A 21,105-nucleotide genomic window follows, 5' to 3' on the forward strand; every position below is an offset into this window, starting at 1 on the left:
AAGTATCGGCGATTGTCCGCGTGAAAGCATGGCAGCCCATCCTAAGTTGTATTTCTCTTCTCTTCTCGTCCTTATGACGTTTATTTACCTAGTATCTTTTCTTTGACAACCTTTCCATCTGCTGATCACATTCTCGGCTTTGTTCAACATCAAATATGTCCAGGACGAATACCTTTTACAGCCTCGGTGTAATGCCTGCATTGATGGGGCTGGGGCATCTGGCTCCAGCCATAGGTGCTATACAGACTGCAACCGGGTCCTATCACTTTCCTGTGAGGCTTCTCGGGCTTATTGGTACCATATCAGCTGTTGTTGACTGCAAGTCATACTCTTGACCCTAATTAACTCCATCTCAAGGTTATCTTACTAATCACCCTCCCTTCAGCAATGGACACATACAAAGACCTCTCGCCATCAAACCGGCCTGCCAAGTGGATATGGAACCTTTGGATATATGGCCTCTGGTCCATTGTCCTGGTCTGTACTGCAACTCTGGACTTTCACACCATATACGACATATACCGTGTCCTTCCTCTTGGTCTGGCTTGGGGAATCCCTTGCGTCCCGTTGTACTCGTTATCCAAAGGATGGATTCTAAGCAAGCCCAAAACTCTAGTAAGCTCAACGCTCATTCTATACACACTACATATCCTTACATTCTTAGCTCTTTGAAGCAAAGTCTTTGGTAGTCGCATTCTGTATGGCAAGTGTTTGTGCCGAAGCCAGTATGGCTTATTGCTGCCGGCAGAAGGAGTACCAATGTGCGAGCAGAGATTTACGAGCAAGAAGCTTCTATCTCGCTGTCTTGTACCAATTCTTCCGTGAGACATCATGCGACATCAGAGACATTCCGGAAGATACCAAAGAAGGCCTAAAAACACTGCCTGTCAAGCTCGGCAAGCAGAACACTGTATTACTCTTGGCTACGGTTGGCGTTGTAGTCGAATCAATTCTCACTCATGGCATCGACATAACAACCACAGGAATTATCGTCAAAGCTCCAATGATTGCCCGTGCATTCCTACGAGTCGGGTTGACGATGGTGGCATATTGGCAAGTGTTAAGGTACCCAAGGCAGAATTCGTGGGCTTGGGGATCTATGTCGCTACTGGGGTTGACACCGGTGCTTTTTGCACAAGCTGCTCTTCGCGACTGAAAGACGTCGAGAGGGAGACCCTGAAAGCCTTGAGATTTTTCCAGGGCATATGAACATCGAGGCGCGAATGAGCTGGGAGTTTTGGAGATGCCCTTAGATATAGATAGCGTTTGAATAGAGTGCAATCTGACTACGTCCCAATACCTCACGATCCTCATCAAAGAAGATACCATGCTATATCGAGATTCTTCCATCGAACAAAAAAAGTCACAAACTTGGCTAATTTAAAAATTGAATACAAACTATTCAGGCTATCAACAGCCCCCTCCAGCTGAAATAAAAGATGCTGGTCAGAGTTTAGACCCTCTACCAGTATGGCTGAGCTGCTCAAGGTAATCCATCAAGTCTGTCCACATCTTCTGCGGTAACGAGTTGGAAAACCAAGTATTTCCTTCATAGTCCTTACCAACCACTACGAACACGCTCGATATGGCGGAGACAGTGTTGTGTCCGGGATCAGAAGCTTGATAATACACAGGATGTCCCCTCTTCCCCCTTCTAGACTCAGGGTGTACCTCCTGTTCTATCGCGGGGCTGAAGTCCAACTTCTCAGCAAGGTCTCCCTTGCTCCAATTCGACATAAACTGGGCAGCCATTTTGGTGCTCCCAAAGACGACGGGCATATTTTTCGTCTTCATAGACTCGATTGAGAGCGCTGTTGAGGCTTTCAGCTGTTCTTCTGTGGTCTGTGCTTGTATGGCCTTTCGCACTTGGAGGGCAAGTTTCCCAAGTGGTAGGTCCAAGATTTCGTTGGCACGGCAGAACACAAAGGCGTTGGTAGGAGAGTTCTGTACGTATGCTTTGTCTGGTAAGAAGACTGATCGAGCTCGACTTCGAGGGTCGACAGCCATGATAGTTGCCAGCTCTCGATTTGTGCCCCGGCCTTGGTACTTGGCTAACATAAGGCAAGAAAGAGCCGCAAAGACATCCCCCTCGCTGATGAATGGCTTGTTGTCAGTTGCTTCCTCTTCCAGGTGCCCTCTCGCTCGCTGCATCATTCTGCTAACTGTCTCTTTCGGGATACACAGAGTCCGCGACTGAATATTGCCGGATCTCCACGATTCATACAAGCTTCGTAAGCCCCAGACTTTGAAACGCCAGCCATCAAGAATCTTGTCTGCAAAAAGATGTTGTTCCTTGGGCGGAGACTTGAGCATGTCATCGAACACATCTTTTCGGTATCCTGGCATTGGGATGACAGCTTCTGGCTTCCCAGCAAGGACCTGACTCCAACCCTCGAATATGGCAGACAGCCCCATCAGATCAGTTGTCACATGGGAGAACGTCAAGTTGACGAGAGTACCATCGGTGAAGGTTTGCACATGTAGACAAAATTGAGGTATGTCGGAATGAACAAAGTCGTCCATGTTGCGAGGCGTCTCGGGGCGGAGTCCAAGAGCACAAAAACCCTTCGGTCCAGTATAAGTAGAAATACTTCCAGTTGGCTTGGGCAATCGTGAAGCCAGCGGATGTTCTGACATTGGGGTGTCAAACTCTTCTTGGGTGAAATAAACTGCTGGCCGATCTTCTGTAAATTTTCGCGGGACATGTATTTCGAGTCCACCATCTGACTGTATGCAGGTCAATATCAAGATACTTCGGGCATCCAGGAAGTCATACCCTTTGCCGAAATCTTCCACCTAGTCTCCGCCATCCGTCCAACTCAAAGAGCTTGGACAGAGCATTGTTCAGTTTATGGGGGTTCAATACGTCTTCAAACTGCAAAGTCCATACCAGTACGATTCCCCGCGCCGCTGCAGTATCGTCGAACAAGTGCACCGGAATGATGTCATCTGACTCAACAGTGTCTGGAAGAGGACGTTGCTCTTCCTTCTTGGTGAAGGGTAGGTAATTGAGCAAAGCCGCCATTGCCGTTGAGATTATAGACTTTGCAAATTGGTGCAATGACTGCCATGATGCGGGGGAAATTTGTTGGTCTGTACGAGTTGCCGCCATGATAACAAGCGAGGTGCCAAGCAGGATGGCCTAGGATGGCAAGGTAGCATGCAGAGGATTACATTCCCTGCTTCTTCTGTGGTGCGGGGTTTTCAGTGCCCCTCGTCTGCCCGTGGCAAGGCAGCAGCTTAAGGATGAGCTAATCTTTTCAAAGGGTAGAGCTCCTAAGGCTAGGTGATTTGAATGGCCGAACAGTTGAAGGAGACGGTGGAATTGGTTAGGCGAAGTCCGCGTAGCTCAATGTGCAATATGAGTTTACGTGGGGGGCAGGCAGACACCTGCTTTGCTTTGCGACATAGAGAGATTGAGGCAATTCACTGCCCTGTGAATAGTGTCAGAAATAATTGCAGTGAGCGAGGCGCTCACCATGTTTGCCCGTATTCTCTTATTCACGGCCCTGCTTATTGTGCCTCTGGCTTACTTCTTATCTCATCAGGCCTTGACACAACATGCGCCCTATTTCCAAGGAAGAATCAAAACCCTGATTTTCCTCACAAACAGCAGCGAGCATGGTCTATCCAATGTGCATCTTGCAACTGCATCAGCCATACTAGAGAATTATCCAGATATAGAAGTGCATTTTGCTTCATTTCCGTTTATCGAGCCAAAGTTGGAACGAATCCCATCATTCGCCAAGATTAAATCCCCTCACGCGAAAACCATTGTCTTTCATGGTCTCACAGGCCTGAAATTTGTGCAGGCAATCGCCAAAGAAGGTCGAAGTTTCATATCCCCTCCTGGATGGGGAGATATCGGTACTTTGGCCAAGCACATACAGCTCTGGATATCACCATGGACGTTTGAAGATCATGTACACTTGTACAAAGAACTTGGTGACATTATCGATGAGGTTGACCCGGCTGTCATTGTGCTTGATCGTTGGTTCCGGTCAGCTATAGATGCCACGCGAAAAAGAAATAGGCAGCATGCCTTCATCACGCCGAATACTCTTGTAGATCATTTATTGGGTATTCAGCCGTTCTGGACTAGGAGTCATCGACTGACACTAATAGTGATAGACCATCATCAGGTTTTCCCTTCCCAGTTCCTCTACTCAAGCTGCCGGAGAACGTATACATGAATATTCGTTATATCTACAGCGCAATGTTTACTCCAGATGCATCAGCAAAGAAAGCTCGACTTCGACAGATTGGGCTGGAAGAACCAATAAACTTATTTAGAATACATCGACCGGGCGTTCTGTGAATCACTCAAAACACACAGGGCGCCATGATCCCAGTAGAGGTTCTTCCGCCCAACGTCACCTGTGCTGGGCCAATCATCCTATCAGGGCCACCAGCTGATCAACAAGATCCTGAAACTGCAACTTGGCTCAAGAAAGCTCCTACGCTTCTCATTAATCTCGGTAGTAATCTTGCGGTGGGTCCTGAACGGTACAAGAAATGCATGCGCAGCTAATGTCTGGCAGTATGACGAAAGTCGTGCTGAACTTATGGCGATCGCCATAGCAGTGTTACTATCCTCTACTGAATACCAGGTCTTGTGGAAATTTAATAAGCTGGGAGACTTTTCCGATGATTTCTTGGTGCACTTGAAGCCGTACCTTGATAACGAGGGACTAAGAATGCCAAGTTGGCTCGTAGCAGACCCGTCCTCACTTCTCGATACTGGGAACATTGTTACTTCAGTGCATCATGGCGGTTCAAACTGCTATCATGAAGCCCTTGCGTAAGTCAAAGCTCAAGAACACTCGGCAGACAACCACTGACCATTATCAAGAGCGGGTGTGACAGAAGTGATCCTTCCTTTGTGGGCCGACCTCTACAACTATGCTGCTCTAGCTGAGACAAGAGGCATTGGGGTTTGGGGATGTAAGGATTCAACGCCCAACTGGACGAGCGAGTGCTTGTTGGATGCGTTTATGAAGGGAATAGATGGTTGTGGCGAGAGTTTCTTGCAGCGACGAGCAAAATATCTGGGTGATAGGATTAAAGCAGGGAAGAAGGGGCGTGATGTGGCAGCTGATGAGATCGCCAAACTGGCATACGTGAAGTAATCAAGGGCGTCTCAGTAGGCAAACAGGTCAAGAATGCTGGCGTCTGGTTCTTCTTATGCTATTGATCAGAAACTACTCGATAAAATGCTCTTCATCAATGTATTTGTCCCCATGCCGCTGCTCTGTGATCATAGAACTGAGTATCTCATGATTGACCCCAGTTCAATCTTATCATATAAAATGCATGCGCCCAAGGAAGACGCTAAGGGAGTAAAGTGGCCCACTAAACTCACTAATTCCCCAGTAAGCAATACGCCCGTTATACGCTTGCCGCTAATAATACGCCCCAAATACGCAATACGCAAACCAAGCGTCAGGCGTATTCTTTCGGCAGGACTATACGCAAAACAGCAAATACAGCAGTAATAAAAGAGATGAAAAGCGTTAAATATGTGTCTCTCTCCCTAATTCTAGAAAATCAATTACTTTCAACCCCAACAGAATTGTTTTGCATCATGAAAGCGTCTCTTTTTCCTTCGGCGTTCTTCGCAATCGTGGCCTCTGCACTACCAGATCCAAAGGGTCATGAGTTTCGCGCCACAGGACCCTACGACAGTAAGTCTTCCGTATCAAATTGGAACATTGACCAAAATGCTAGCATTGTGTCTCACTATAGGTCGATCACCATGCCCAGGCCTCAACGCTCTCGCTAACCACGGTTACCTTCCACGCGATGGCGCAAACCTCGATTACGACATGATCAATCATGCAGCCCAGGCCGCTTATAATTTCGAAGACGGATTTTACATCGATGCCGTCAACATGGTATTTCAGCTGAATATCTCCACCACAAACCAGCCCAGCAAAACCTTCAATCTCCGAGACCTGGCTCAGCATGACCAGATCGAGGTCGACGGCTCCCTCACTCGAAACGACATCTTCTTCGGCGATGATTTGCATTTTGATGCTACTGTCTTTGATCCCGTTGCACGCGATCTTGGCCTGAATAAGATCAGTCGTAAAGATAAATATGTCACTGTCGAGACAGCAGCCAAAGCAACGAAACATCGACTTGACCTTGCCAAACGTGTCAATCCGGAGTTTAATGCCTCCGTGCATCAGCACCAGACGGAATATGGCACTACTGCACTCTATCTCCTGACAGTTTGGGATGAACAACAGAAGGCAGCACCAAAGCATTGGGTTAAAGCATTACTTGGTAAGACCGCTCTCTGTCGCTTGAAGCTTGGTTTCATAAGCTAACGAATTGTAGGCGAGGACAGGATCGCTTACAGAGAAGGATATGACAAAGGCAAATCGGTCAAGACGAATAAGCAAGTTGGTGCTATGACTCAAGCTGTTCGAGCAGTGGTTGGGTGGAAGCCGTAGTTAAGCATCTAGTTACAGACTTAAGACTGTGACGAGGAAGTTGGATCGCCCTTTGGATACAATGATAATCTTTTTATACGTTCTCAAGAGACACTTTCTTCCGCGTTGTAAAAAGATTCAACACACCTACTCGTCATTGAGGAGTAGCATCCATGAAAGGACCGTTCTGCTACCTTGCCTTTAACTTGGCAACATGCATCGATGGATGACACAGTATGGACCTCAGTCAGGTACTATCACTAACTATAAAATCTCCTCAGTGCGTACATTGGTCGGTGGGTTCTCACTGTAGGGCCTATAGGGCAAGCATGTATAAGTCATGTTGAGGTCTCGTTTCATTTATTCATGCCTTCAGCATCCCAGAAGAATATGCCTCATGATACTGGCAGTGTGCTGGCTCTACGCATCGCATGGTAGTAAGGTGTTTTCGGCCGCCAGCATGAACAATGGGGATAATGTCGAGCCATCGGACCAGCCAAAGCCATAGCGCCTATGGCAACGATCCAGCTCGCAGCCGTGAAGCCATCCCCCATCCTATCGAACTGAACTGTATAGTAAATGCCCAGAATACCACTTCCGATAACTACGAGTGCCATGATAGAACACATAATATAGCATGGCCTGAGCCTGGAGGGCCTTTCTGTGGGCACATCGGCGAATTCAATAGGGCTGGGGGGCCGTTGAACTGGTGCTCTGACCGATGGAGGAAGAATGAGCATACGGCGCGAAAGTCGGTCTCTGTTGAGAGACCTTCCTGTTTGAAGGCTATCGTTATTGGAGCCATCGGCCTGTGGCTGTGTGATTCGTATATCTTCTAGTTACTGTAAGTAATGAGATTGAAAGAGTGTGTTGCTTCCTACCAAATTCCGATATCCATAACTGCAATACATTGGCAATCTTCTGATATCCGGCATCATGAACGGAGTTGAAGCGTACCATGTCTTTATGACTGGTATTGATGGGAATAGGTTCATTCCCTGGTAACGTCGCTGACTCTTTTGAAATGGTGAGTCCAATCTTGCCAGCCAGCGTCTCCTCAAAGAAAGACTGCGTAACGATCGGCCTGTCCCTGTCCCGCTGGTCTTCTATCAAAGCTTTGAATCTCTCCTGGGTGACCTCAAGTAACATTGGATATGAGTTAAGGTCAGATAGGTGATGATCCTTTGGGATGGCTGAAATCCCAAGCAATGAAGTCAAAACACTCGCCCAACCAGACGTCTGTAAACCTTTATGGGGAGTCCCTATAAACATGATTGCTTTCAGACTCATATATACACCTTGGAGGTGGCTGTTGGCATTATCGTATGACATTAGAACAGCCCTCTTGCAGATCATACCACCCAGACTATGCGCGACCAAGATCAAAGGTCGTGATGATGCATTGCCCGCGATTCGCTCCATCGTCAAGTCAATCAGAAGATTATTTGCGGCGCGATCAGCGGGACTTTGGCCAGCTCTCGGTGAGTTTGATAACGCATCCCCATTATATCCATACGTGAGAATGCGGACTTTGCCAAGCAGTGCAGGCAGAAGCGTCTTTGGCCAAGGCTCAGACTCCCCTTCCGCTGTCCATGTCCCCACGCGATCTCCCATTAAGCCATGGACAAAACATATGTCGGCGACAGCGCTCGGGTCATCGTGGAGAGTTATAATGCCCTCCGAGGGACCTTGCGTCGTGGACGATGACGTCGCAAGAATATTGCCGATACCTACAGCAGGAGTTGAGGTGTCGGTAATGTCTGGTAGCTGCGCAGCCTGATGTGGTGGCGATGGAGTTCGTGTTGCGCGTGTAGAGGGCCCCTCCATCGTTCGGGATTGAATGTGTACAAAACCTTGAGAAACAAGTTGCAGACGCACTTTTGTCTTGAAAATATCTATTTGATGGAAAGATGGAAACTGTCGATGAGGGGAAGCGTCATCTTTCAGCCTTAGGAAATGTCTGAGCTGAAGCCTCAAGTTCGGTTATAGCCAATCATGTACCAGGCTTACCCGCCGAGGCAGAATCTCCTCTCGTAGGTGTACGATAAGTTAGAACAGACGCTGGAATATTCATAAGATGGTCGTGGTTCAATTTATCGTAGATTATCCAAACTCATTGTAACACGATCCCATACCACTCCGCATTTTTGCGAAATGGCAGCCATGAAAGAACCGGTCTCTGCCTCCGTGCCTAGAATGAATAACACGCATCGAAGCGCAAAACAATATGCACGGCGATGAGAGATCATCGCTCTGCATTTTCCTTCATATCGCCAGACTCAATGACGTAGAGTGACGTCTTCAGCACGTGCTCATGACGCCCGTACCTCTGACGATATTACCACTCGACTTGCCTTCACATGAACCAGACCGAACCTCACTGCAACACCATCATCATGCCCAAGTTGAATGGTCGCACTTGAACGAGGATAAGGATGTGGAGGACCATTTTACGAATAGAGCTGGGAGACCGTTAGATATTGCTCAGGCTGTTGAGTATCTAGTCAACGCTGGCTTTGTGACAGGTCAGGACCTCATTGTCGACGGAGGCGCAGTCATAATCAAGTAATTCAAGTACATGTGACAGTCACGAGAGAAACCAAAGTGTTCGTAATCATTCATATTCATATTATACTCATACAGAGCATTAGCGTTAAAGTATTTCTTTGAGTGGAGTTGTGACTGTTTCATCAGTCAGGGTATAAAGTAGGCTTCTTCCAAAGCCGCATTAGTCGGTTGAACCGTCCAGGAAATCTTTCATCCTGCAAGTTCATGTTCAGGTTTGTGAGTGGAGATTGTTGTGTCATAGATCAAAAAAGAACCGCTTTGATCATCCCGGTAAAAAACGAACGCCTCATGTACTGTTTGTTCCTCGCTTTAGTCGACACCGCTGTCGGAGTCGTCAACAACAGCCGGCTTCGGCTTGGTCTCTGTAGCTGGAGCTGTAGCTAGTCTCAGGGGGCCCAGGGCGGGGCCGAGTCGTGCGCCTGGGGCAGGCCACTTGTTGGGGCCGAGAATTTGAGGCTTGTTTCTGTGCTGCTGTTAGTATAACATGGTAGAGATGGTTGGGGACTGGGGACGTACGCTTGCTCCTCGGCGGCAGCATCCTTCTTCTTTTGCTCTTCCTTTTGTTGTTTGCGGAGAGCACGACGAGCGTCCTTTTCCTTGCGCTCAGCAGCGCGCTTCTCCTTCTCCTCGATACGCTTCTTGGCCTCGGCGAGCTTTCGCTCCTTCTCCTGGACATCAGCGCGTCTCTTCTCATCAGCCTTTCGCTTCTCCTCCAGACGCTTCTTCTCCTCGAGCTTTCGTTCTTCCTCAATACGTCGCTCCTCTTCAAGACGCTTCTCCTCCTCGATTCTCTCGCGCTCCTTCTCCTTCTCGCGCTCCTCAGCGGCCTTTCGTCGACTCTCGGCCTTGAGCTTCTTCTCGGCAAGGCGACGCTTCTCTTCTACCAACTTCTTCTTCTCCTCGAGCTTACGCTTCTCCTCGGCACGTTTCTTCTCTTCAGCACGTCGCCTGTCCTCGGCTCTCTTCTTCTCTTCAAGCTTCTTCTGCTCTTCAAGTCGCTCTCTCTCACGCTCCTTCTCCATCTCCTCAATCCTCTTCTTCTCTTCGGCCTTTCGCTTCTCCTCTAAGCGGATGCGTTCGCGCTCATTCTCCTTCTCGCGTTCACGCTCTCTCTGCCGTTCCTCTTCCCTCTCGCGCTCCTTCTCATGCATCCTCAACTTCTCCTTCTCAGGATCTGAACCTGGACTTGGGCTCTTGATCTTCATTGAGGCTCGGGCTGATTCGTAGTCCTTGTATCGGTCCCTGCGGTTGTCGTTGTCAAGTTGGCTGAGATGTCGGCTATGGCGTCGCTCTCTTGCGCGTTCGGGGTCGACACTTCTGGTATATGACCTCTCCTTCTCGCCGCGGTCAGAGTCACTGTTCTTGGGGGTAGCCGCCTTGCGCTCGTTGTGTAGTCGTCGGCGCTCTGCTCTCCGAGCCTCCCGGTCCTCATCGCGATGTTTGCCTTCTTCAGGAGCGCGAGGAGTGTGGCTATGTGAGGCTCGTGAGTGCTCACGGCTACTCTTGTGTCGTCTCTCACCGTCCACGCGACTAGATCTCCTCTCGCGCTCGGCATACTCAGGGTCGCGATGTCTGATGGAGGCAGAGGTAGAGTGTCTCTTGTCGAGAGTAGGTCGTTCTCTCATAGATCTGCGCTTCTCCCTCTCCCTCTCCCGTTCCTTGTCCTCTTCATCACTTCGTCCAAGGAATCTTCGTGAGAGGCGACGAGACTCCTTCTCATCGCTTCTCTCTTCTCTCTCCTCACCTTCGCGTCGCTTGTGTCGTCTGTGTCGCGTGCTTGGGCTACCTGCTCGGCTTCTGTCACGAGTATGGCGGTCCTTCTCAGTGCGACCACGGTCTTCATGCTCTCTGTGTCGACGACGACGTTCTGATCTTCTCGCGTCCCGCTCCTCGGGTGTCTCGGTTTCAGGCCGATGACGCCTCACCCTTCGGTCAGGACGTAAAGTCGGTTCATCCGCCGCCTCCGGGCTGACCTTATCCCTGTTGAGCCATTGTCGCCACGACGACTGACGCTTCTCCTGGACAGGCCTCTCAACAACAGGCCTGCCCAAAGTCGGTCTACCCAGCGTGGGTCTGTTGACCACCAAACCGGGATCGTCTACCTTGTAGGCAGGAGGGGGCTCAATGAAATCGACAGTGTTCTGAGAAGTGTCACTGTCAGACTCGTCATCAGTGAAGACCTCCCAGTCAGAGACGTCACGGACGACGGGCACGGGAGCGGGAGCTTTGGCGGCAGAAATCCCTGGACCTTTGACACGACTCTGATGGGCCATAGCAGTCTGTGAGACGATGTGTTAGAGGATCATTGAATGAATGATACGATCATGAGTGGGGGTTCATTATTACCTAGCCAACCCAACCCAAGAGACGTAAATAGTGCAGTGCAGAGTTGAAAGATTTCAAGGGGGCTGGCGGGCGCGATGCCTGCTAGAAGGGGTAGTTAAGGAAGATTTGGTCACTGACGCGACACGATAAGGCCCGGAAATTACTCTTCAGCCACGTGGGGCGTTTTGTTCAAGGGTCTATGTAAATAAAGCGTCACCACTAATTTCTCGGCGTTCCAACGGCCTGTGCGCTATGTTTGGTCTGTTTTGTCTGTTTTTGTTTGTTTTTGTTGACCAAGAGACATGAGATATCTCAAGATCAGATCCTTTCAGTTTTCCCAACTCAACCTGGACGATGCTGAGTTAAGAACAATGTTGTTTTGAGAAGAGCGGTGAGCATTGACAAGTCATGGGATGTGCCTGGATGGGTCATGAGGTTTGACTGGAGGGGGATGTGGCTGGTGGTATCTGAGCAAGAGGGTGTGTGGCTGGGGAGATTGCGCAATTTAAACTGTCTAACGTGAACGATCCTCGTGTAATTCTCGTGTCTTTGCCTGATATCTGAGAGAGAAAAGAGGCGAAAACTGAGAAACTGAAACACAGACTCTTATACCACTCGAGAAAAGAGTCGCCAAACTTGTTGAGTGACTCATACTGGAGTCATGCGCTGGTCAAGTTTTGGATCATGTACGTGTCAAGCCACATCGCCATCTGCCATAGGCTGCTAGATCTGTGCTAAACTTGGCGGTGGAGACAACGGTAACGGACGGGTTAGGTCCCGTTTAGCTCCGAGCCGAGGTGAGTCTAAATAATCCCTCACCAAATCATTGACGACAGCTGTTTCAGATTGTTGCTTTGTTGTTCATGCCTCTAAGTAAATAACACGATATTATGACTCTGGACGAGACACATCAGCAAGAGGGGTGACTCAGTTGGAGGGGGGAGAGTTTAAGGGTGCCAAAGTTGGAGGATAGGTAGGCAGGTAGCAGAGTAACTTGCATGAGACAAATTCTGCAGCATCAACTCAATGAAACAAGGCAAATGGTTCGACATATGCATGATTGAGACTCGTGACAACTTGCAGCGTCTCTGTTGATCAGTGGTCGCATGAACCGTCCGTCTTTATTGGTGAACGCCAACTTTAACTTCCAGAAGTGAGCACCCGTTAATGCCGTGCATATGCAAGCTTGCACAGACTTATCCACAGCGGGTGCTTGGAGGAGTCGTTGGGGAAGTGAGAGACAGACATGGACATGCACGCGAGGACTGATCGAGTTCCAGTGGCTTATTGCAATCATTCCAAAAATAAAAATATTACTGTCAGTCCCAGGATTCGAACACGCGAGCATTGGGAAGACGAAATCTGAAACATTTTTTCTGCTTGACATTCTGGTTGGTAGTATACCTAGATAGGACCTGGTTCAACCGAGCAAACATCAAATTGATCGTGAACCATTGAATCACGACTTTCTGTGAAGATGTCTCCGTAAACTGCACTTTTTAAGTAAAAACATGATAGTCCTTGACAAAAGCGACGGCTTTTATACTCTTAAATCGACGCTGCAAGTGTGTAACCACAAAATCTACCTCTCTATAGGGTAGCTTCGCCAGTAAATAAACGCGTCGCGTCGCGCTACTAGCGTCCATCACGCTGTTCAGATGCTCAATTCCTATCGGCTTTGGAATTTTATCATTAAAAAAATACAGTGAGATCGGGTTCTGTGCCCATTCAATTGCTATATACTCTTCATTTCTCGACATCGAGGTGAGTAAATAAATGATAATAATTACAAGAAAAGCTCAATCGCGTCACGTCGCGTCGCGATTTGGTTACAGCCAACGCTTTTTACTGAACATAGCGACGGACACGGCTGTTGGAGCCAATGCACTGGGAGTAATAGTCGTTCATCTTCTTGCAAGAAGTGCCAGAGGGGCACGTGGTAGCACCAGTCCAGTTCTTGCCTCCGCATTGGCCGTACATCTGAGCGGTGGAGGAACCAGCGGAAGAGGAGGAGTCGGCAGCAGCCTCGATCTCATCGTCGCACTCGTCAGTAGCGACTGACTCCTCCTCAGTCTTGGAAGGGGTAGCGTCCGTTTCCTCCTCGCAGTCGTCGGAAGCGACAGGCTCGACCTCTTCATTCGCAACAGGCTCAGTCTCGGTCTCCTCGGGAAGGGCCTCTTGCTCGTTGACAGCCTCAGGGGTAGTCTCAGGAGCAGTCTCGGGGGTGCTTTCGGGAGTAGTCTCAGGTGTAGCGGGAGTAGTCTCGGTAGCATCATTGCCAGACTCGGGGCTTTGAGATGGGGCGGAATCAGAGCCAGATCCAGAGTTGGAGCCGGAACCGACGTTGGCAGGTCCGACGCTACCAAGGACAAGAGCAGCGACTTCGCTGGCAGAGACGGGGGTAATGATGTTGTCCTTGTTCTTAGCAACAGCGTTGAGGCCGCTCTCACCCTTCAGAGAGGGAAGATCACCGCTGCTGGTAGCAGAGTTGGGTACGCAAGCACGGCCAAGGGCGGACTGACAAGCAGAAGCACCGCTCTCATCAGCGACGAACAGAGTGCTGACGGAAGCAGCCTCCTTAGTGATAGGAGTATCGACACCATCAAAGACGTTGCCCTCAATGATGGCGTTGGCTCCCTGGTAGGCATCAAAAGCATGGCCCTTCATGTTCTGGAAATAGTTGTTGGTAGCGTGGAAGTAACCGTTGGTGCCGGGCTCACCAAGCTTGGGAGCTCGGCCAGCAACATCGTGGAAGTGGTTGCGATCAAGAGTGACCTGGTCACCCTCACCGTAGAACATCATGGTCCAGTAGTGGTTGCCGTTGCAAGAAGCAGAAGTGTCGGTGACACCATCGAATTCGGAGTTGGAGATGGTGAGGCGGGAGCCGTCGTAGTGGGAGACGATGAACATGCGGCCAACCTTGGAGAACTTGCAGTGATCGATCCAAACACCATCGTTGAGACCCTTGAGCTCAAGAGCATCACCTCCCCATACAACACCGGGGTTGATGTCGGTGAACTCAATGCCCTGGACAATGACGTTCTTGGATCCCTTCTTGATTGAGAGACCCTTGCCCTTGAGAACAGCCTTTCCGTTACCGATGATACTCTTGTTGCTACCAACGGGAAGGGGCTCAGGACCAGCAGCGTCGTAGGTGATAGAGCTAACAGCGACGTTGTCATCGCCGCCGCAAGAAAGATCACCGAGGTAAAGCTGACCGCCGTTGCTGGCACTGCAGCTCTTGCGATCGCAACCAGCACCAGTCTTGACATTTCCAGTAAAGTCAAACTCCTTGTCGAGGTAGATAACACGAGGAGTGTCATCAGCGAGAAGCGTAGCGAGCTCCTCAGCAGAAGAAGGCGTAACAGCCTCTCCCTCACCACCAGTCACACCAGCAGCAAAACCGTAAGCCTTGCCCGAAACACTCTGAGCAGAAGCCGTGGCTGCAGCAGCCAAGATGGCAGTGATACTTTGCAGACGCATATTGAATAGAGAAATGAAAGACAAGCCGTGGAAAAAAGTATAAACGAATGACTTAGGCCGGCCTAAGATGTAACGAATGAATGAGAGCTAAATGAAGGAAAGTAAAGAGCAGTACCAAAGAAGTGAGAGAAAGTGATGTTTAGCTGACGATGTAGGGACCCTTTTAGATGTCTTGTTGTTGAAAACGTGCTAGGCCAAGATGGTATGTTGAGCCGATTGTCCGACGCGGAGTGTCTCATGCCCATGTTGCAGTGACCCAAACGGCTGGCGCCAAGATGATCTTGAAACGGTGACGGAAAAATTATGCTTATTGCCCATGCTTATTTGAGAAGAAGTTTAGTTTCGAGGTTTGTGTTTTATTCGTGGAAAAGGCTATATAAACACTGATGAAACAATTAACAGCTGCCTTCATTTCATCACTAGAGCTAGGTCACCAAACTGAACAAAATGTTTCGAAAGACTGTTTGACTGAATCCGGCTCTATCGATGACTTCGGATCCGGAGCGAGAATACGCGCTTCTTGGTCGTTTTTGAGCCCCATTGGCTCACTTACGTTGTTCAACTCCGCGAAACCCTAGCATGGTTGTGGACCTGTTTGTGCCAAGGATTCTGTTTGTATCAGGTGTATGGCACAGCAATTTCTGGCCTGAATTGCGGATCGTGTTTCTGCAAGTCGAGATGAATTTGCCGCCGCTCACTGGGGAGTCAGGCGAGCCAATGTCGTCTCCCTTTGTTTCAACAACGAGCAATTTCAAGGGTGTAAAGGGCAATTATGCTTGTCAGAAGAAATGACGTGAAGAATATTTGTTTAACGTGACAAGCTAACTTGGTGGACAGCCCTATTCATTACCTGGGCAAGACTCTCATTCTAAGCCATAGGGCTACGATAATTGCAAGGATATGGCGAGACAGATGATACATCTTTGCTATACTGATCACGATTACTGGAAATGAATTGATCATGCACTATTATACATGCTTGATTGCGCTTAAGGTAGGCAGCCTTACAGGTGTTCTCCCTGGGACAGTCCCTGAGCAGGCAAGTGATTACGGTAGAGTTCATTACAAAGCTCAGCTCCGTTCTTGCTTCTTGTCTTTTGAGATTCTGGTTTCCTGTGACGGAACTGCAGACACGTATTTGTGATGACGAGCTCATTGCGCAGAAGTAAGCTCAGAATGTAATTAAGAGACCTTTCATTGTCTGCGATGAGAATGAAGTGAGACTGATTGATGTGGGCGATTTGGTGTAGATAAGATAAGATAAGATAAACGACATCAGCATTCCCGGCCGCATTTCCACGGATGGAGAAAGACTTGTTATGGACGTACATGCCACAAGGGGATCTAAGCTTATTCTTCCGAAAAAGATTATCGGAATGACTGCAGTAGCTGGTTCAGCCAATCGAAGAGCTTCAGAGTTGATAGGGAATTCTGATCAACATCCATAGACCAGGGCTCACGCGACTCAGTCTCAGCCCTGAAAATCGAGGCTTGAACCTAACTACAGAATAATCTACAATGCGCAACTTCCGATAGGTTGCCCTAAGAAAGGAGACAGTGTCCCGTTCCCGCGGCATAAGACTTTGACAAATCTGGGTAAGTTCTGATGTTTGGTAAGAGTGAGTGGCGGACTATCGCCTGGAAAACTGTTACCCGGCGTCTGTGCGTCCCCTTTACGTTTTATACGGAAAACAGAAAGCCAGCAACTTGATAGCAACAGCGTATAAGACAGACCCCGTATCCGTAGCTATTTCCGTCCAAAGATTTTGAACTCGCTTGGTGTGCCCTTACATGACGTCGACCCACTGGAAATGGCTGCTGCACCGACAATTGAGCCTCGCGGGCTCGGTTTGGCTCAGCTCATCACCTCTATCCTGTTCGGTATTCTTACTACCGTTGTTGTCTTTCTGCGGACGTTTATTCGCGTAAAGAACCGTGTTTTTGGAGCTGATGATATGTTGATGGTCATTGGATATGTTGGTTTCACCACCGGAATCTCTACAGTAACCAGGCAGCTAACATCCAGTCGCAAGATTTTGTTTGCAATACTTGTCGGCGTAAGCTCTAAATCTACATACTATGGAGCAGGCCAGCGAGATTCAGTCCTCCCAGAGGGTATTTACCCTCATGGAAGGTTTGTATGTCATCACCACCTCCTCTATGTCCTTGTGTCTGGCTAACGACCTGGCGCTCAGTATGTCTGGCTCTTCCAGATATTCTACTGCGCATCCCTCGTCTTCATAAAAGCTTCTATTTGCGACGCCCTGCTAAGAATCGCAGTTATACCATGGCATCGAGTGGTTGCATGGATGACACTTGCTATGGCTGTTATCTGCGCCATGATTGTGTTCATAAGCCTTTTCGTGCTCTGCAAGCCATTGTCAGCAACTTGGAATGGTGACGGAAAATGCTCACCACCTTCGGCTCTGGCTATCCTGGCTTGTTTCGTCTCGGCCTCTTCGATATTGACCGATATTATTTGTGCAGCACTACCAGCATTGATGTTGTACAAAGCGCAGATGAAACTGGCGACAAAGGTCTCCATTAGTATGGTGCTTGGACTTGGTGCTCTGTAGGTCAAGCTATTAAGACATACGCTTGTTTCACTAACTGGTGTAGTGCCTCTGTTGCTACAATTATTCGAATGCCATTTGTCTTGTTTTACTTCCACCCTAATCCAGACTACCTTTGTAAGTCATTGATCTTGCTTGTGAAATAACTCTACTAATATATCTAACTTGAATCAAGATCGGCACTGCCATGTTTCTCTATGGAGCACCGTCGAAGCAGGAATCGGTATCATAGCTGGTTCTCTCCCTGCTTTGAGAAAGTTTGTCAAACGCTGGATTACATTTGACAGCTCGGCTCGCCAATATTCACCCCCTAAGCCATATGGGGGATCTAATGGGCTGGGCATTACTAGTCATATCGGAACTGCAAGCCGTGTGAAAGGGTACAACATATCACGAGATGTGGAGAACGACGGCAAGGACCACTGGGAAGGTCTTGATGATGGCTCATCTAGGAGAGGGATTATAGTTACCGTAGACGTAGAGATGCATACATTGGAGAACAATGCGGAGTCGATAGGGTCTCGTGTCTCAGATGAGACATATGCAAGACCAGCTTAGTATAGTCACGGGTCGAGTTGGGAATGCCATGCATTGGCAATAGTTTATAATTCTTCATTCTAGTAATACCGATTAAAATAATATGCTATTATAAGCGTTTGAGTGTGCTGGGCAAATTGTACTGTATCGATGACTAAGGATCATAGGCGTCATGTGTGATGTTATCTTGTGACTCATCAGCCCTCTTCTCGGCTTCAGGCCGCATCTAAGTTTCAACCTCTTACTAGAGTGCCTCTGATTATAAAGTTTTGGCACCAAACGCTTCTATCTCCAACATAGGAACCATGGCATCAACCGATAGCGCTGATGGTGGCCCATCTGAGGATATACTTGATCAGGTAAGACGAAAAGAAATTGGGGTTTCGCAAGGCTGACCTTGATCTCAGCTGTCGCATCGCCTCTTTCGAACACGACAAGACGGCCGCCCCATTGTATTGATGACTTGCGGAATTGCTGGTGAGCCAGAAAAATCGAAGAATTCAGTCACTTCAATACAAAGGCACGGCTGCTGATCAAGGTGCACAGGAGCCGGAAAGTCAACTCTCGCCAAAGCTATCGTGACTAAGTTTCCAAACTTCAAGCGGCTTTCAAACGACCAAATAATCTACGAGTCTCACGGTCTTTACAAAATCGACTACCCCGCAGAACAGTACGAAACATACCAAGAAGAAGCAAGCCAGAAGCTTATCGCAGAACTTGAGCGTATCCTTCAAGACAAGTCCAACGATGTAGTACTAGACTTATCTTTCTACGATAAAGAATATCGAGATGAGTACAAAGCTATTGTGGAAGGCAACGGTGGTCGCTGGGTACTGGTATACCTCGATGCTGACCGAGATCTTCTCTGGAACCGGATTCAACGACGAAGAGCTGAGAGGGACTCATTAGACGGGAAGGATCCTGAGAGAAATGGTGACTCAGCCTTTGATATTGATGATGAGACCTTTGATATGTATTTGGTTGGGTTTGAGCCACCAAGTGGCGAAGGGGAAATTGTCATTAAGGTAGAATGATGGAGGTTCAAGAAGAGAAGGAACTCCACTCTGCTATAATCTGTAGCGAAGCTTGTATCTCCTCCTGATTACTCACAGCTTCGCATTTTGCTCCACTTCTTGTGCTTTTGGCGTCTTGTTCAAGTCTGAAATTGGAGAAAAGAAAGATTCATGCGAGATTTCCAGCAAAATTGATTGGAAGCCGTCAGGGTTAGTAGGCATAGGGCCAAGAGTGCTGAACATGTTATGCCCTTTGAGATGCTAAACTTTCCCCTGTGAACCATCCATTGAGACTACTGGAAAAGCATCACGATGTTCTTCAGCTCTGACTTCGGGGATGTTTCCTGACGATGGAATGATCTGTTTTCTGACAGTCTGACCTGGGAATAGCGTCGTTGCTGGATCCAGCCCGAGCATCAGGCACATTCGGGCTTTTCCCGGGCATGCTTTGGAAGACTTCCGTGTCAGCTAGCTGGCTACCCCGCAACCCATGACTTGCAATCGGATCTCGGCAAGATACCTAGAATCACTATTTATGCATAGCTCAAGGACTAATCTGACGGCCGGAAGTCGACAATAATTGATTGCGTGCTATTGAACATCATGGCTGCTCAACATCCCAACTTCGACGAACTTCCACTGGACAAGACTGGCCCTCGGGGTAACGCATGGGGACTTTGGGGGGAAGACGACCAGCTGGGTACTCTGAACTATTTGACAGATGAGGTAGTTGGACAAGCAGCTAGAGAGAACTTCAAGACCGGGGCCAGGCTGTCACTAAAGTAAGTGAGGCCGCGGTAGAACTACAGCACACTGGCGCTAACTTACGATCAAGCTGGTCAATGAAGGGAGCCTCATACCCTAAATTCGCTCGCAAGAACCTGGACCTGAGGTTGATTAATAAGGCGCCTCTGAAGCATGCCCACGATGATGAAGTCGGCTCCCCCCACCCGCATCTACCCTCCAAAGCTGACTGTGACGTGACAGTGGAGCTTCAATTCGCAGTGCAGCTCACAGTGGGATGGCTTTCGACATTATGCTTATCAAAATGAAGCAGTGGGTTCACACCAGCTATCCTTTAGCCAAGGCTAACAGCACAGTTGTACTACATGGGCCGCAAAGCCGAGGAATTTGCAGCATCGGACCACCCAAATAGTATCCACCGTATGATCCAACATACTGAATGATGTAACGAGCTATATGCTGACAAATAACAGATGTTTCAGCCAAAGGAATCGCGGGACGCGCTGTCTTCATCGACTGGTACTCATGGGCCCTCGCGCAGGGCCTCGAAATTGATGCCATGTCATCATATGAGATCCCCTTTGACCAGATCATCAAAACTCTGGAATTCCAAAATATGAGCCTTGAATCTTTGCGAGCAGGGGACATCATCGTTATCCGGTTCGGATATCTGTCTCAATACGAGAATATGGATGCTGCTAAGCGCGAGTATCTCGATAAACTTTACCAGACGCAAAAGCCCGACAATATTGGTCTCAAGCCATCTGAAGAACTCCTAAGGTTCCTTTGGGATACCAGGATTGCAGCGATCTGCGGAGATGCACGGTCATTGGAAGTCTGGCCATGTAAAGATCTAGAATGGCACTTGCATGAGTGGCTTCTGGCGGGCTGGGGTATGCCCATCGGAGAACTATTCTACCTGGAAGAACTTGCCAAAACATGCAAGAAACTAGGGAGATACACTTTTTTCATGTCAAGTTCGCCAATGAATGTGGGTGTTCTTCAACAGTCATGTTCGAAGTTGCTAACTTTGGATAGGTACCTGGCGCTGTTGCAAGCCCGCCAAATGCCCTTGCATTCTTTTGAGATGGAGGTTTCTGATATAGTGATAACATAAATACTATACCTGAATGCATATGGATGACCTGATGAATATTTTCTGGACTGATAAATACATGCGTCAAGTCATTTCAGTATTGCGTCTCCCGAACCTATTCCTTTGCTCCCGTAATTACACTTCTGCCTATTTTCGTGAGAAATTTGAATATGCTAAATACCAAGGCCACTTCTGAATGAATATCGGACCCGTCCCAGAATTGACTTTCGAAAGAAGTAAGTCTTAGGAACCAGGTCTTTCCCCGAGGTCGGAGAATGTCCGATGGATATCATGCTCCGCAGACACAACGAAACCATTCCGACCAAGGC

At 48.5% G+C, this 21,105-nt stretch overlaps 10 protein-coding genes across 10 annotated transcripts; 6 read left to right on the forward strand and 4 right to left on the reverse strand.

Annotated features, from left to right (window-relative positions):
* Positions 1-387: 387 nt before the first annotated feature.
* FMAN_06528 (uncharacterized protein) lies at positions 388-1,156 on the forward strand (the record flags this gene model as incomplete). The annotated part of the gene is made up of 2 exons (XM_041826680.1): positions 388-615; positions 665-1,156. 2 exons carry the CDS (start codon positions 388-390, stop codon positions 1,154-1,156), a joined length of 720 nt encoding a protein of 239 aa, XP_041677719.1.
* A 290-nt stretch (positions 1,157-1,446) lies between these two features.
* Positions 1,447-3,112, reverse strand: FMAN_06527 (uncharacterized protein; the record flags this gene model as incomplete). The annotated part of the gene is made up of 2 exons (XM_041826681.1): positions 1,447-2,727; positions 2,777-3,112. The coding sequence occupies 2 exons, from the start codon at positions 3,110-3,112 to the stop codon at positions 1,447-1,449; spliced, it is 1,617 nt and encodes a 538-aa protein (XP_041677720.1).
* A 367-nt stretch (positions 3,113-3,479) lies between these two features.
* Positions 3,480-5,129, forward strand: FMAN_06526 (uncharacterized protein; the record flags this gene model as incomplete). Its single annotated transcript, XM_041826682.1, has 5 exons — positions 3,480-4,000; positions 4,126-4,183; positions 4,337-4,492; positions 4,542-4,801; positions 4,853-5,129. 5 exons carry the CDS (start codon positions 3,480-3,482, stop codon positions 5,127-5,129), a joined length of 1,272 nt encoding a protein of 423 aa, XP_041677721.1.
* A 455-nt stretch (positions 5,130-5,584) lies between these two features.
* FMAN_06525 (uncharacterized protein) lies at positions 5,585-6,458 on the forward strand (the record flags this gene model as incomplete). Its single annotated transcript, XM_041826683.1, has 3 exons — positions 5,585-5,684; positions 5,746-6,288; positions 6,343-6,458. The coding sequence occupies 3 exons, from the start codon at positions 5,585-5,587 to the stop codon at positions 6,456-6,458; spliced, it is 759 nt and encodes a 252-aa protein (XP_041677722.1).
* Positions 6,459-6,832: 374 nt separating this feature from the next.
* FMAN_06524 (uncharacterized protein) lies at positions 6,833-8,264 on the reverse strand (the record flags this gene model as incomplete). Its single annotated transcript, XM_041826684.1, has 2 exons — positions 6,833-7,272; positions 7,319-8,264. The coding sequence occupies 2 exons, from the start codon at positions 8,262-8,264 to the stop codon at positions 6,833-6,835; spliced, it is 1,386 nt and encodes a 461-aa protein (XP_041677723.1).
* Positions 8,265-9,314: 1,050 nt separating this feature from the next.
* FMAN_06523 (related to vesicular transport-associated repeat protein Tb-291) lies at positions 9,315-11,278 on the reverse strand (the record flags this gene model as incomplete). Its single annotated transcript, XM_041826685.1, has 2 exons — positions 9,315-9,468; positions 9,522-11,278. 2 exons carry the CDS (start codon positions 11,276-11,278, stop codon positions 9,315-9,317), a joined length of 1,911 nt encoding a protein of 636 aa, XP_041677724.1.
* A 1,897-nt stretch (positions 11,279-13,175) lies between these two features.
* On the reverse strand, positions 13,176-14,813 carry FMAN_06522 (uncharacterized protein; the record flags this gene model as incomplete). The annotated part of the gene is made up of 1 exon (XM_041826687.1): positions 13,176-14,813. The coding sequence occupies one exon, from the start codon at positions 14,811-14,813 to the stop codon at positions 13,176-13,178; it is 1,638 nt and encodes a 545-aa protein (XP_041677725.1).
* Positions 14,814-16,624: 1,811 nt separating this feature from the next.
* On the forward strand, positions 16,625-17,944 carry FMAN_06521 (uncharacterized protein; the record flags this gene model as incomplete). The annotated part of the gene is made up of 4 exons (XM_041826688.1): positions 16,625-16,951; positions 17,009-17,385; positions 17,433-17,503; positions 17,562-17,944. The coding sequence occupies 4 exons, from the start codon at positions 16,625-16,627 to the stop codon at positions 17,942-17,944; spliced, it is 1,158 nt and encodes a 385-aa protein (XP_041677726.1).
* A 284-nt stretch (positions 17,945-18,228) lies between these two features.
* On the forward strand, positions 18,229-18,957 carry FMAN_06520 (uncharacterized protein; the record flags this gene model as incomplete). The annotated part of the gene is made up of 3 exons (XM_041826689.1): positions 18,229-18,282; positions 18,331-18,400; positions 18,470-18,957. The coding sequence occupies 3 exons, from the start codon at positions 18,229-18,231 to the stop codon at positions 18,955-18,957; spliced, it is 612 nt and encodes a 203-aa protein (XP_041677727.1).
* A 582-nt stretch (positions 18,958-19,539) lies between these two features.
* FMAN_06519 (uncharacterized protein) lies at positions 19,540-20,766 on the forward strand (the record flags this gene model as incomplete). Its single annotated transcript, XM_041826690.1, has 6 exons — positions 19,540-19,718; positions 19,772-19,871; positions 19,924-19,992; positions 20,037-20,100; positions 20,154-20,671; positions 20,719-20,766. The coding sequence occupies 6 exons, from the start codon at positions 19,540-19,542 to the stop codon at positions 20,764-20,766; spliced, it is 978 nt and encodes a 325-aa protein (XP_041677728.1).
* Between the last annotated feature and the right edge of the window lie 339 nt (positions 20,767-21,105).

Source organism: Fusarium mangiferae (genome assembly GCF_900044065.1).
Source record: "Fusarium mangiferae strain MRC7560 genome assembly, contig: FMAN_scaffold002, whole genome shotgun sequence".
NCBI classification, from domain to species: Eukaryota; Fungi; Ascomycota; class Sordariomycetes; order Hypocreales; family Nectriaceae; genus Fusarium; species Fusarium mangiferae.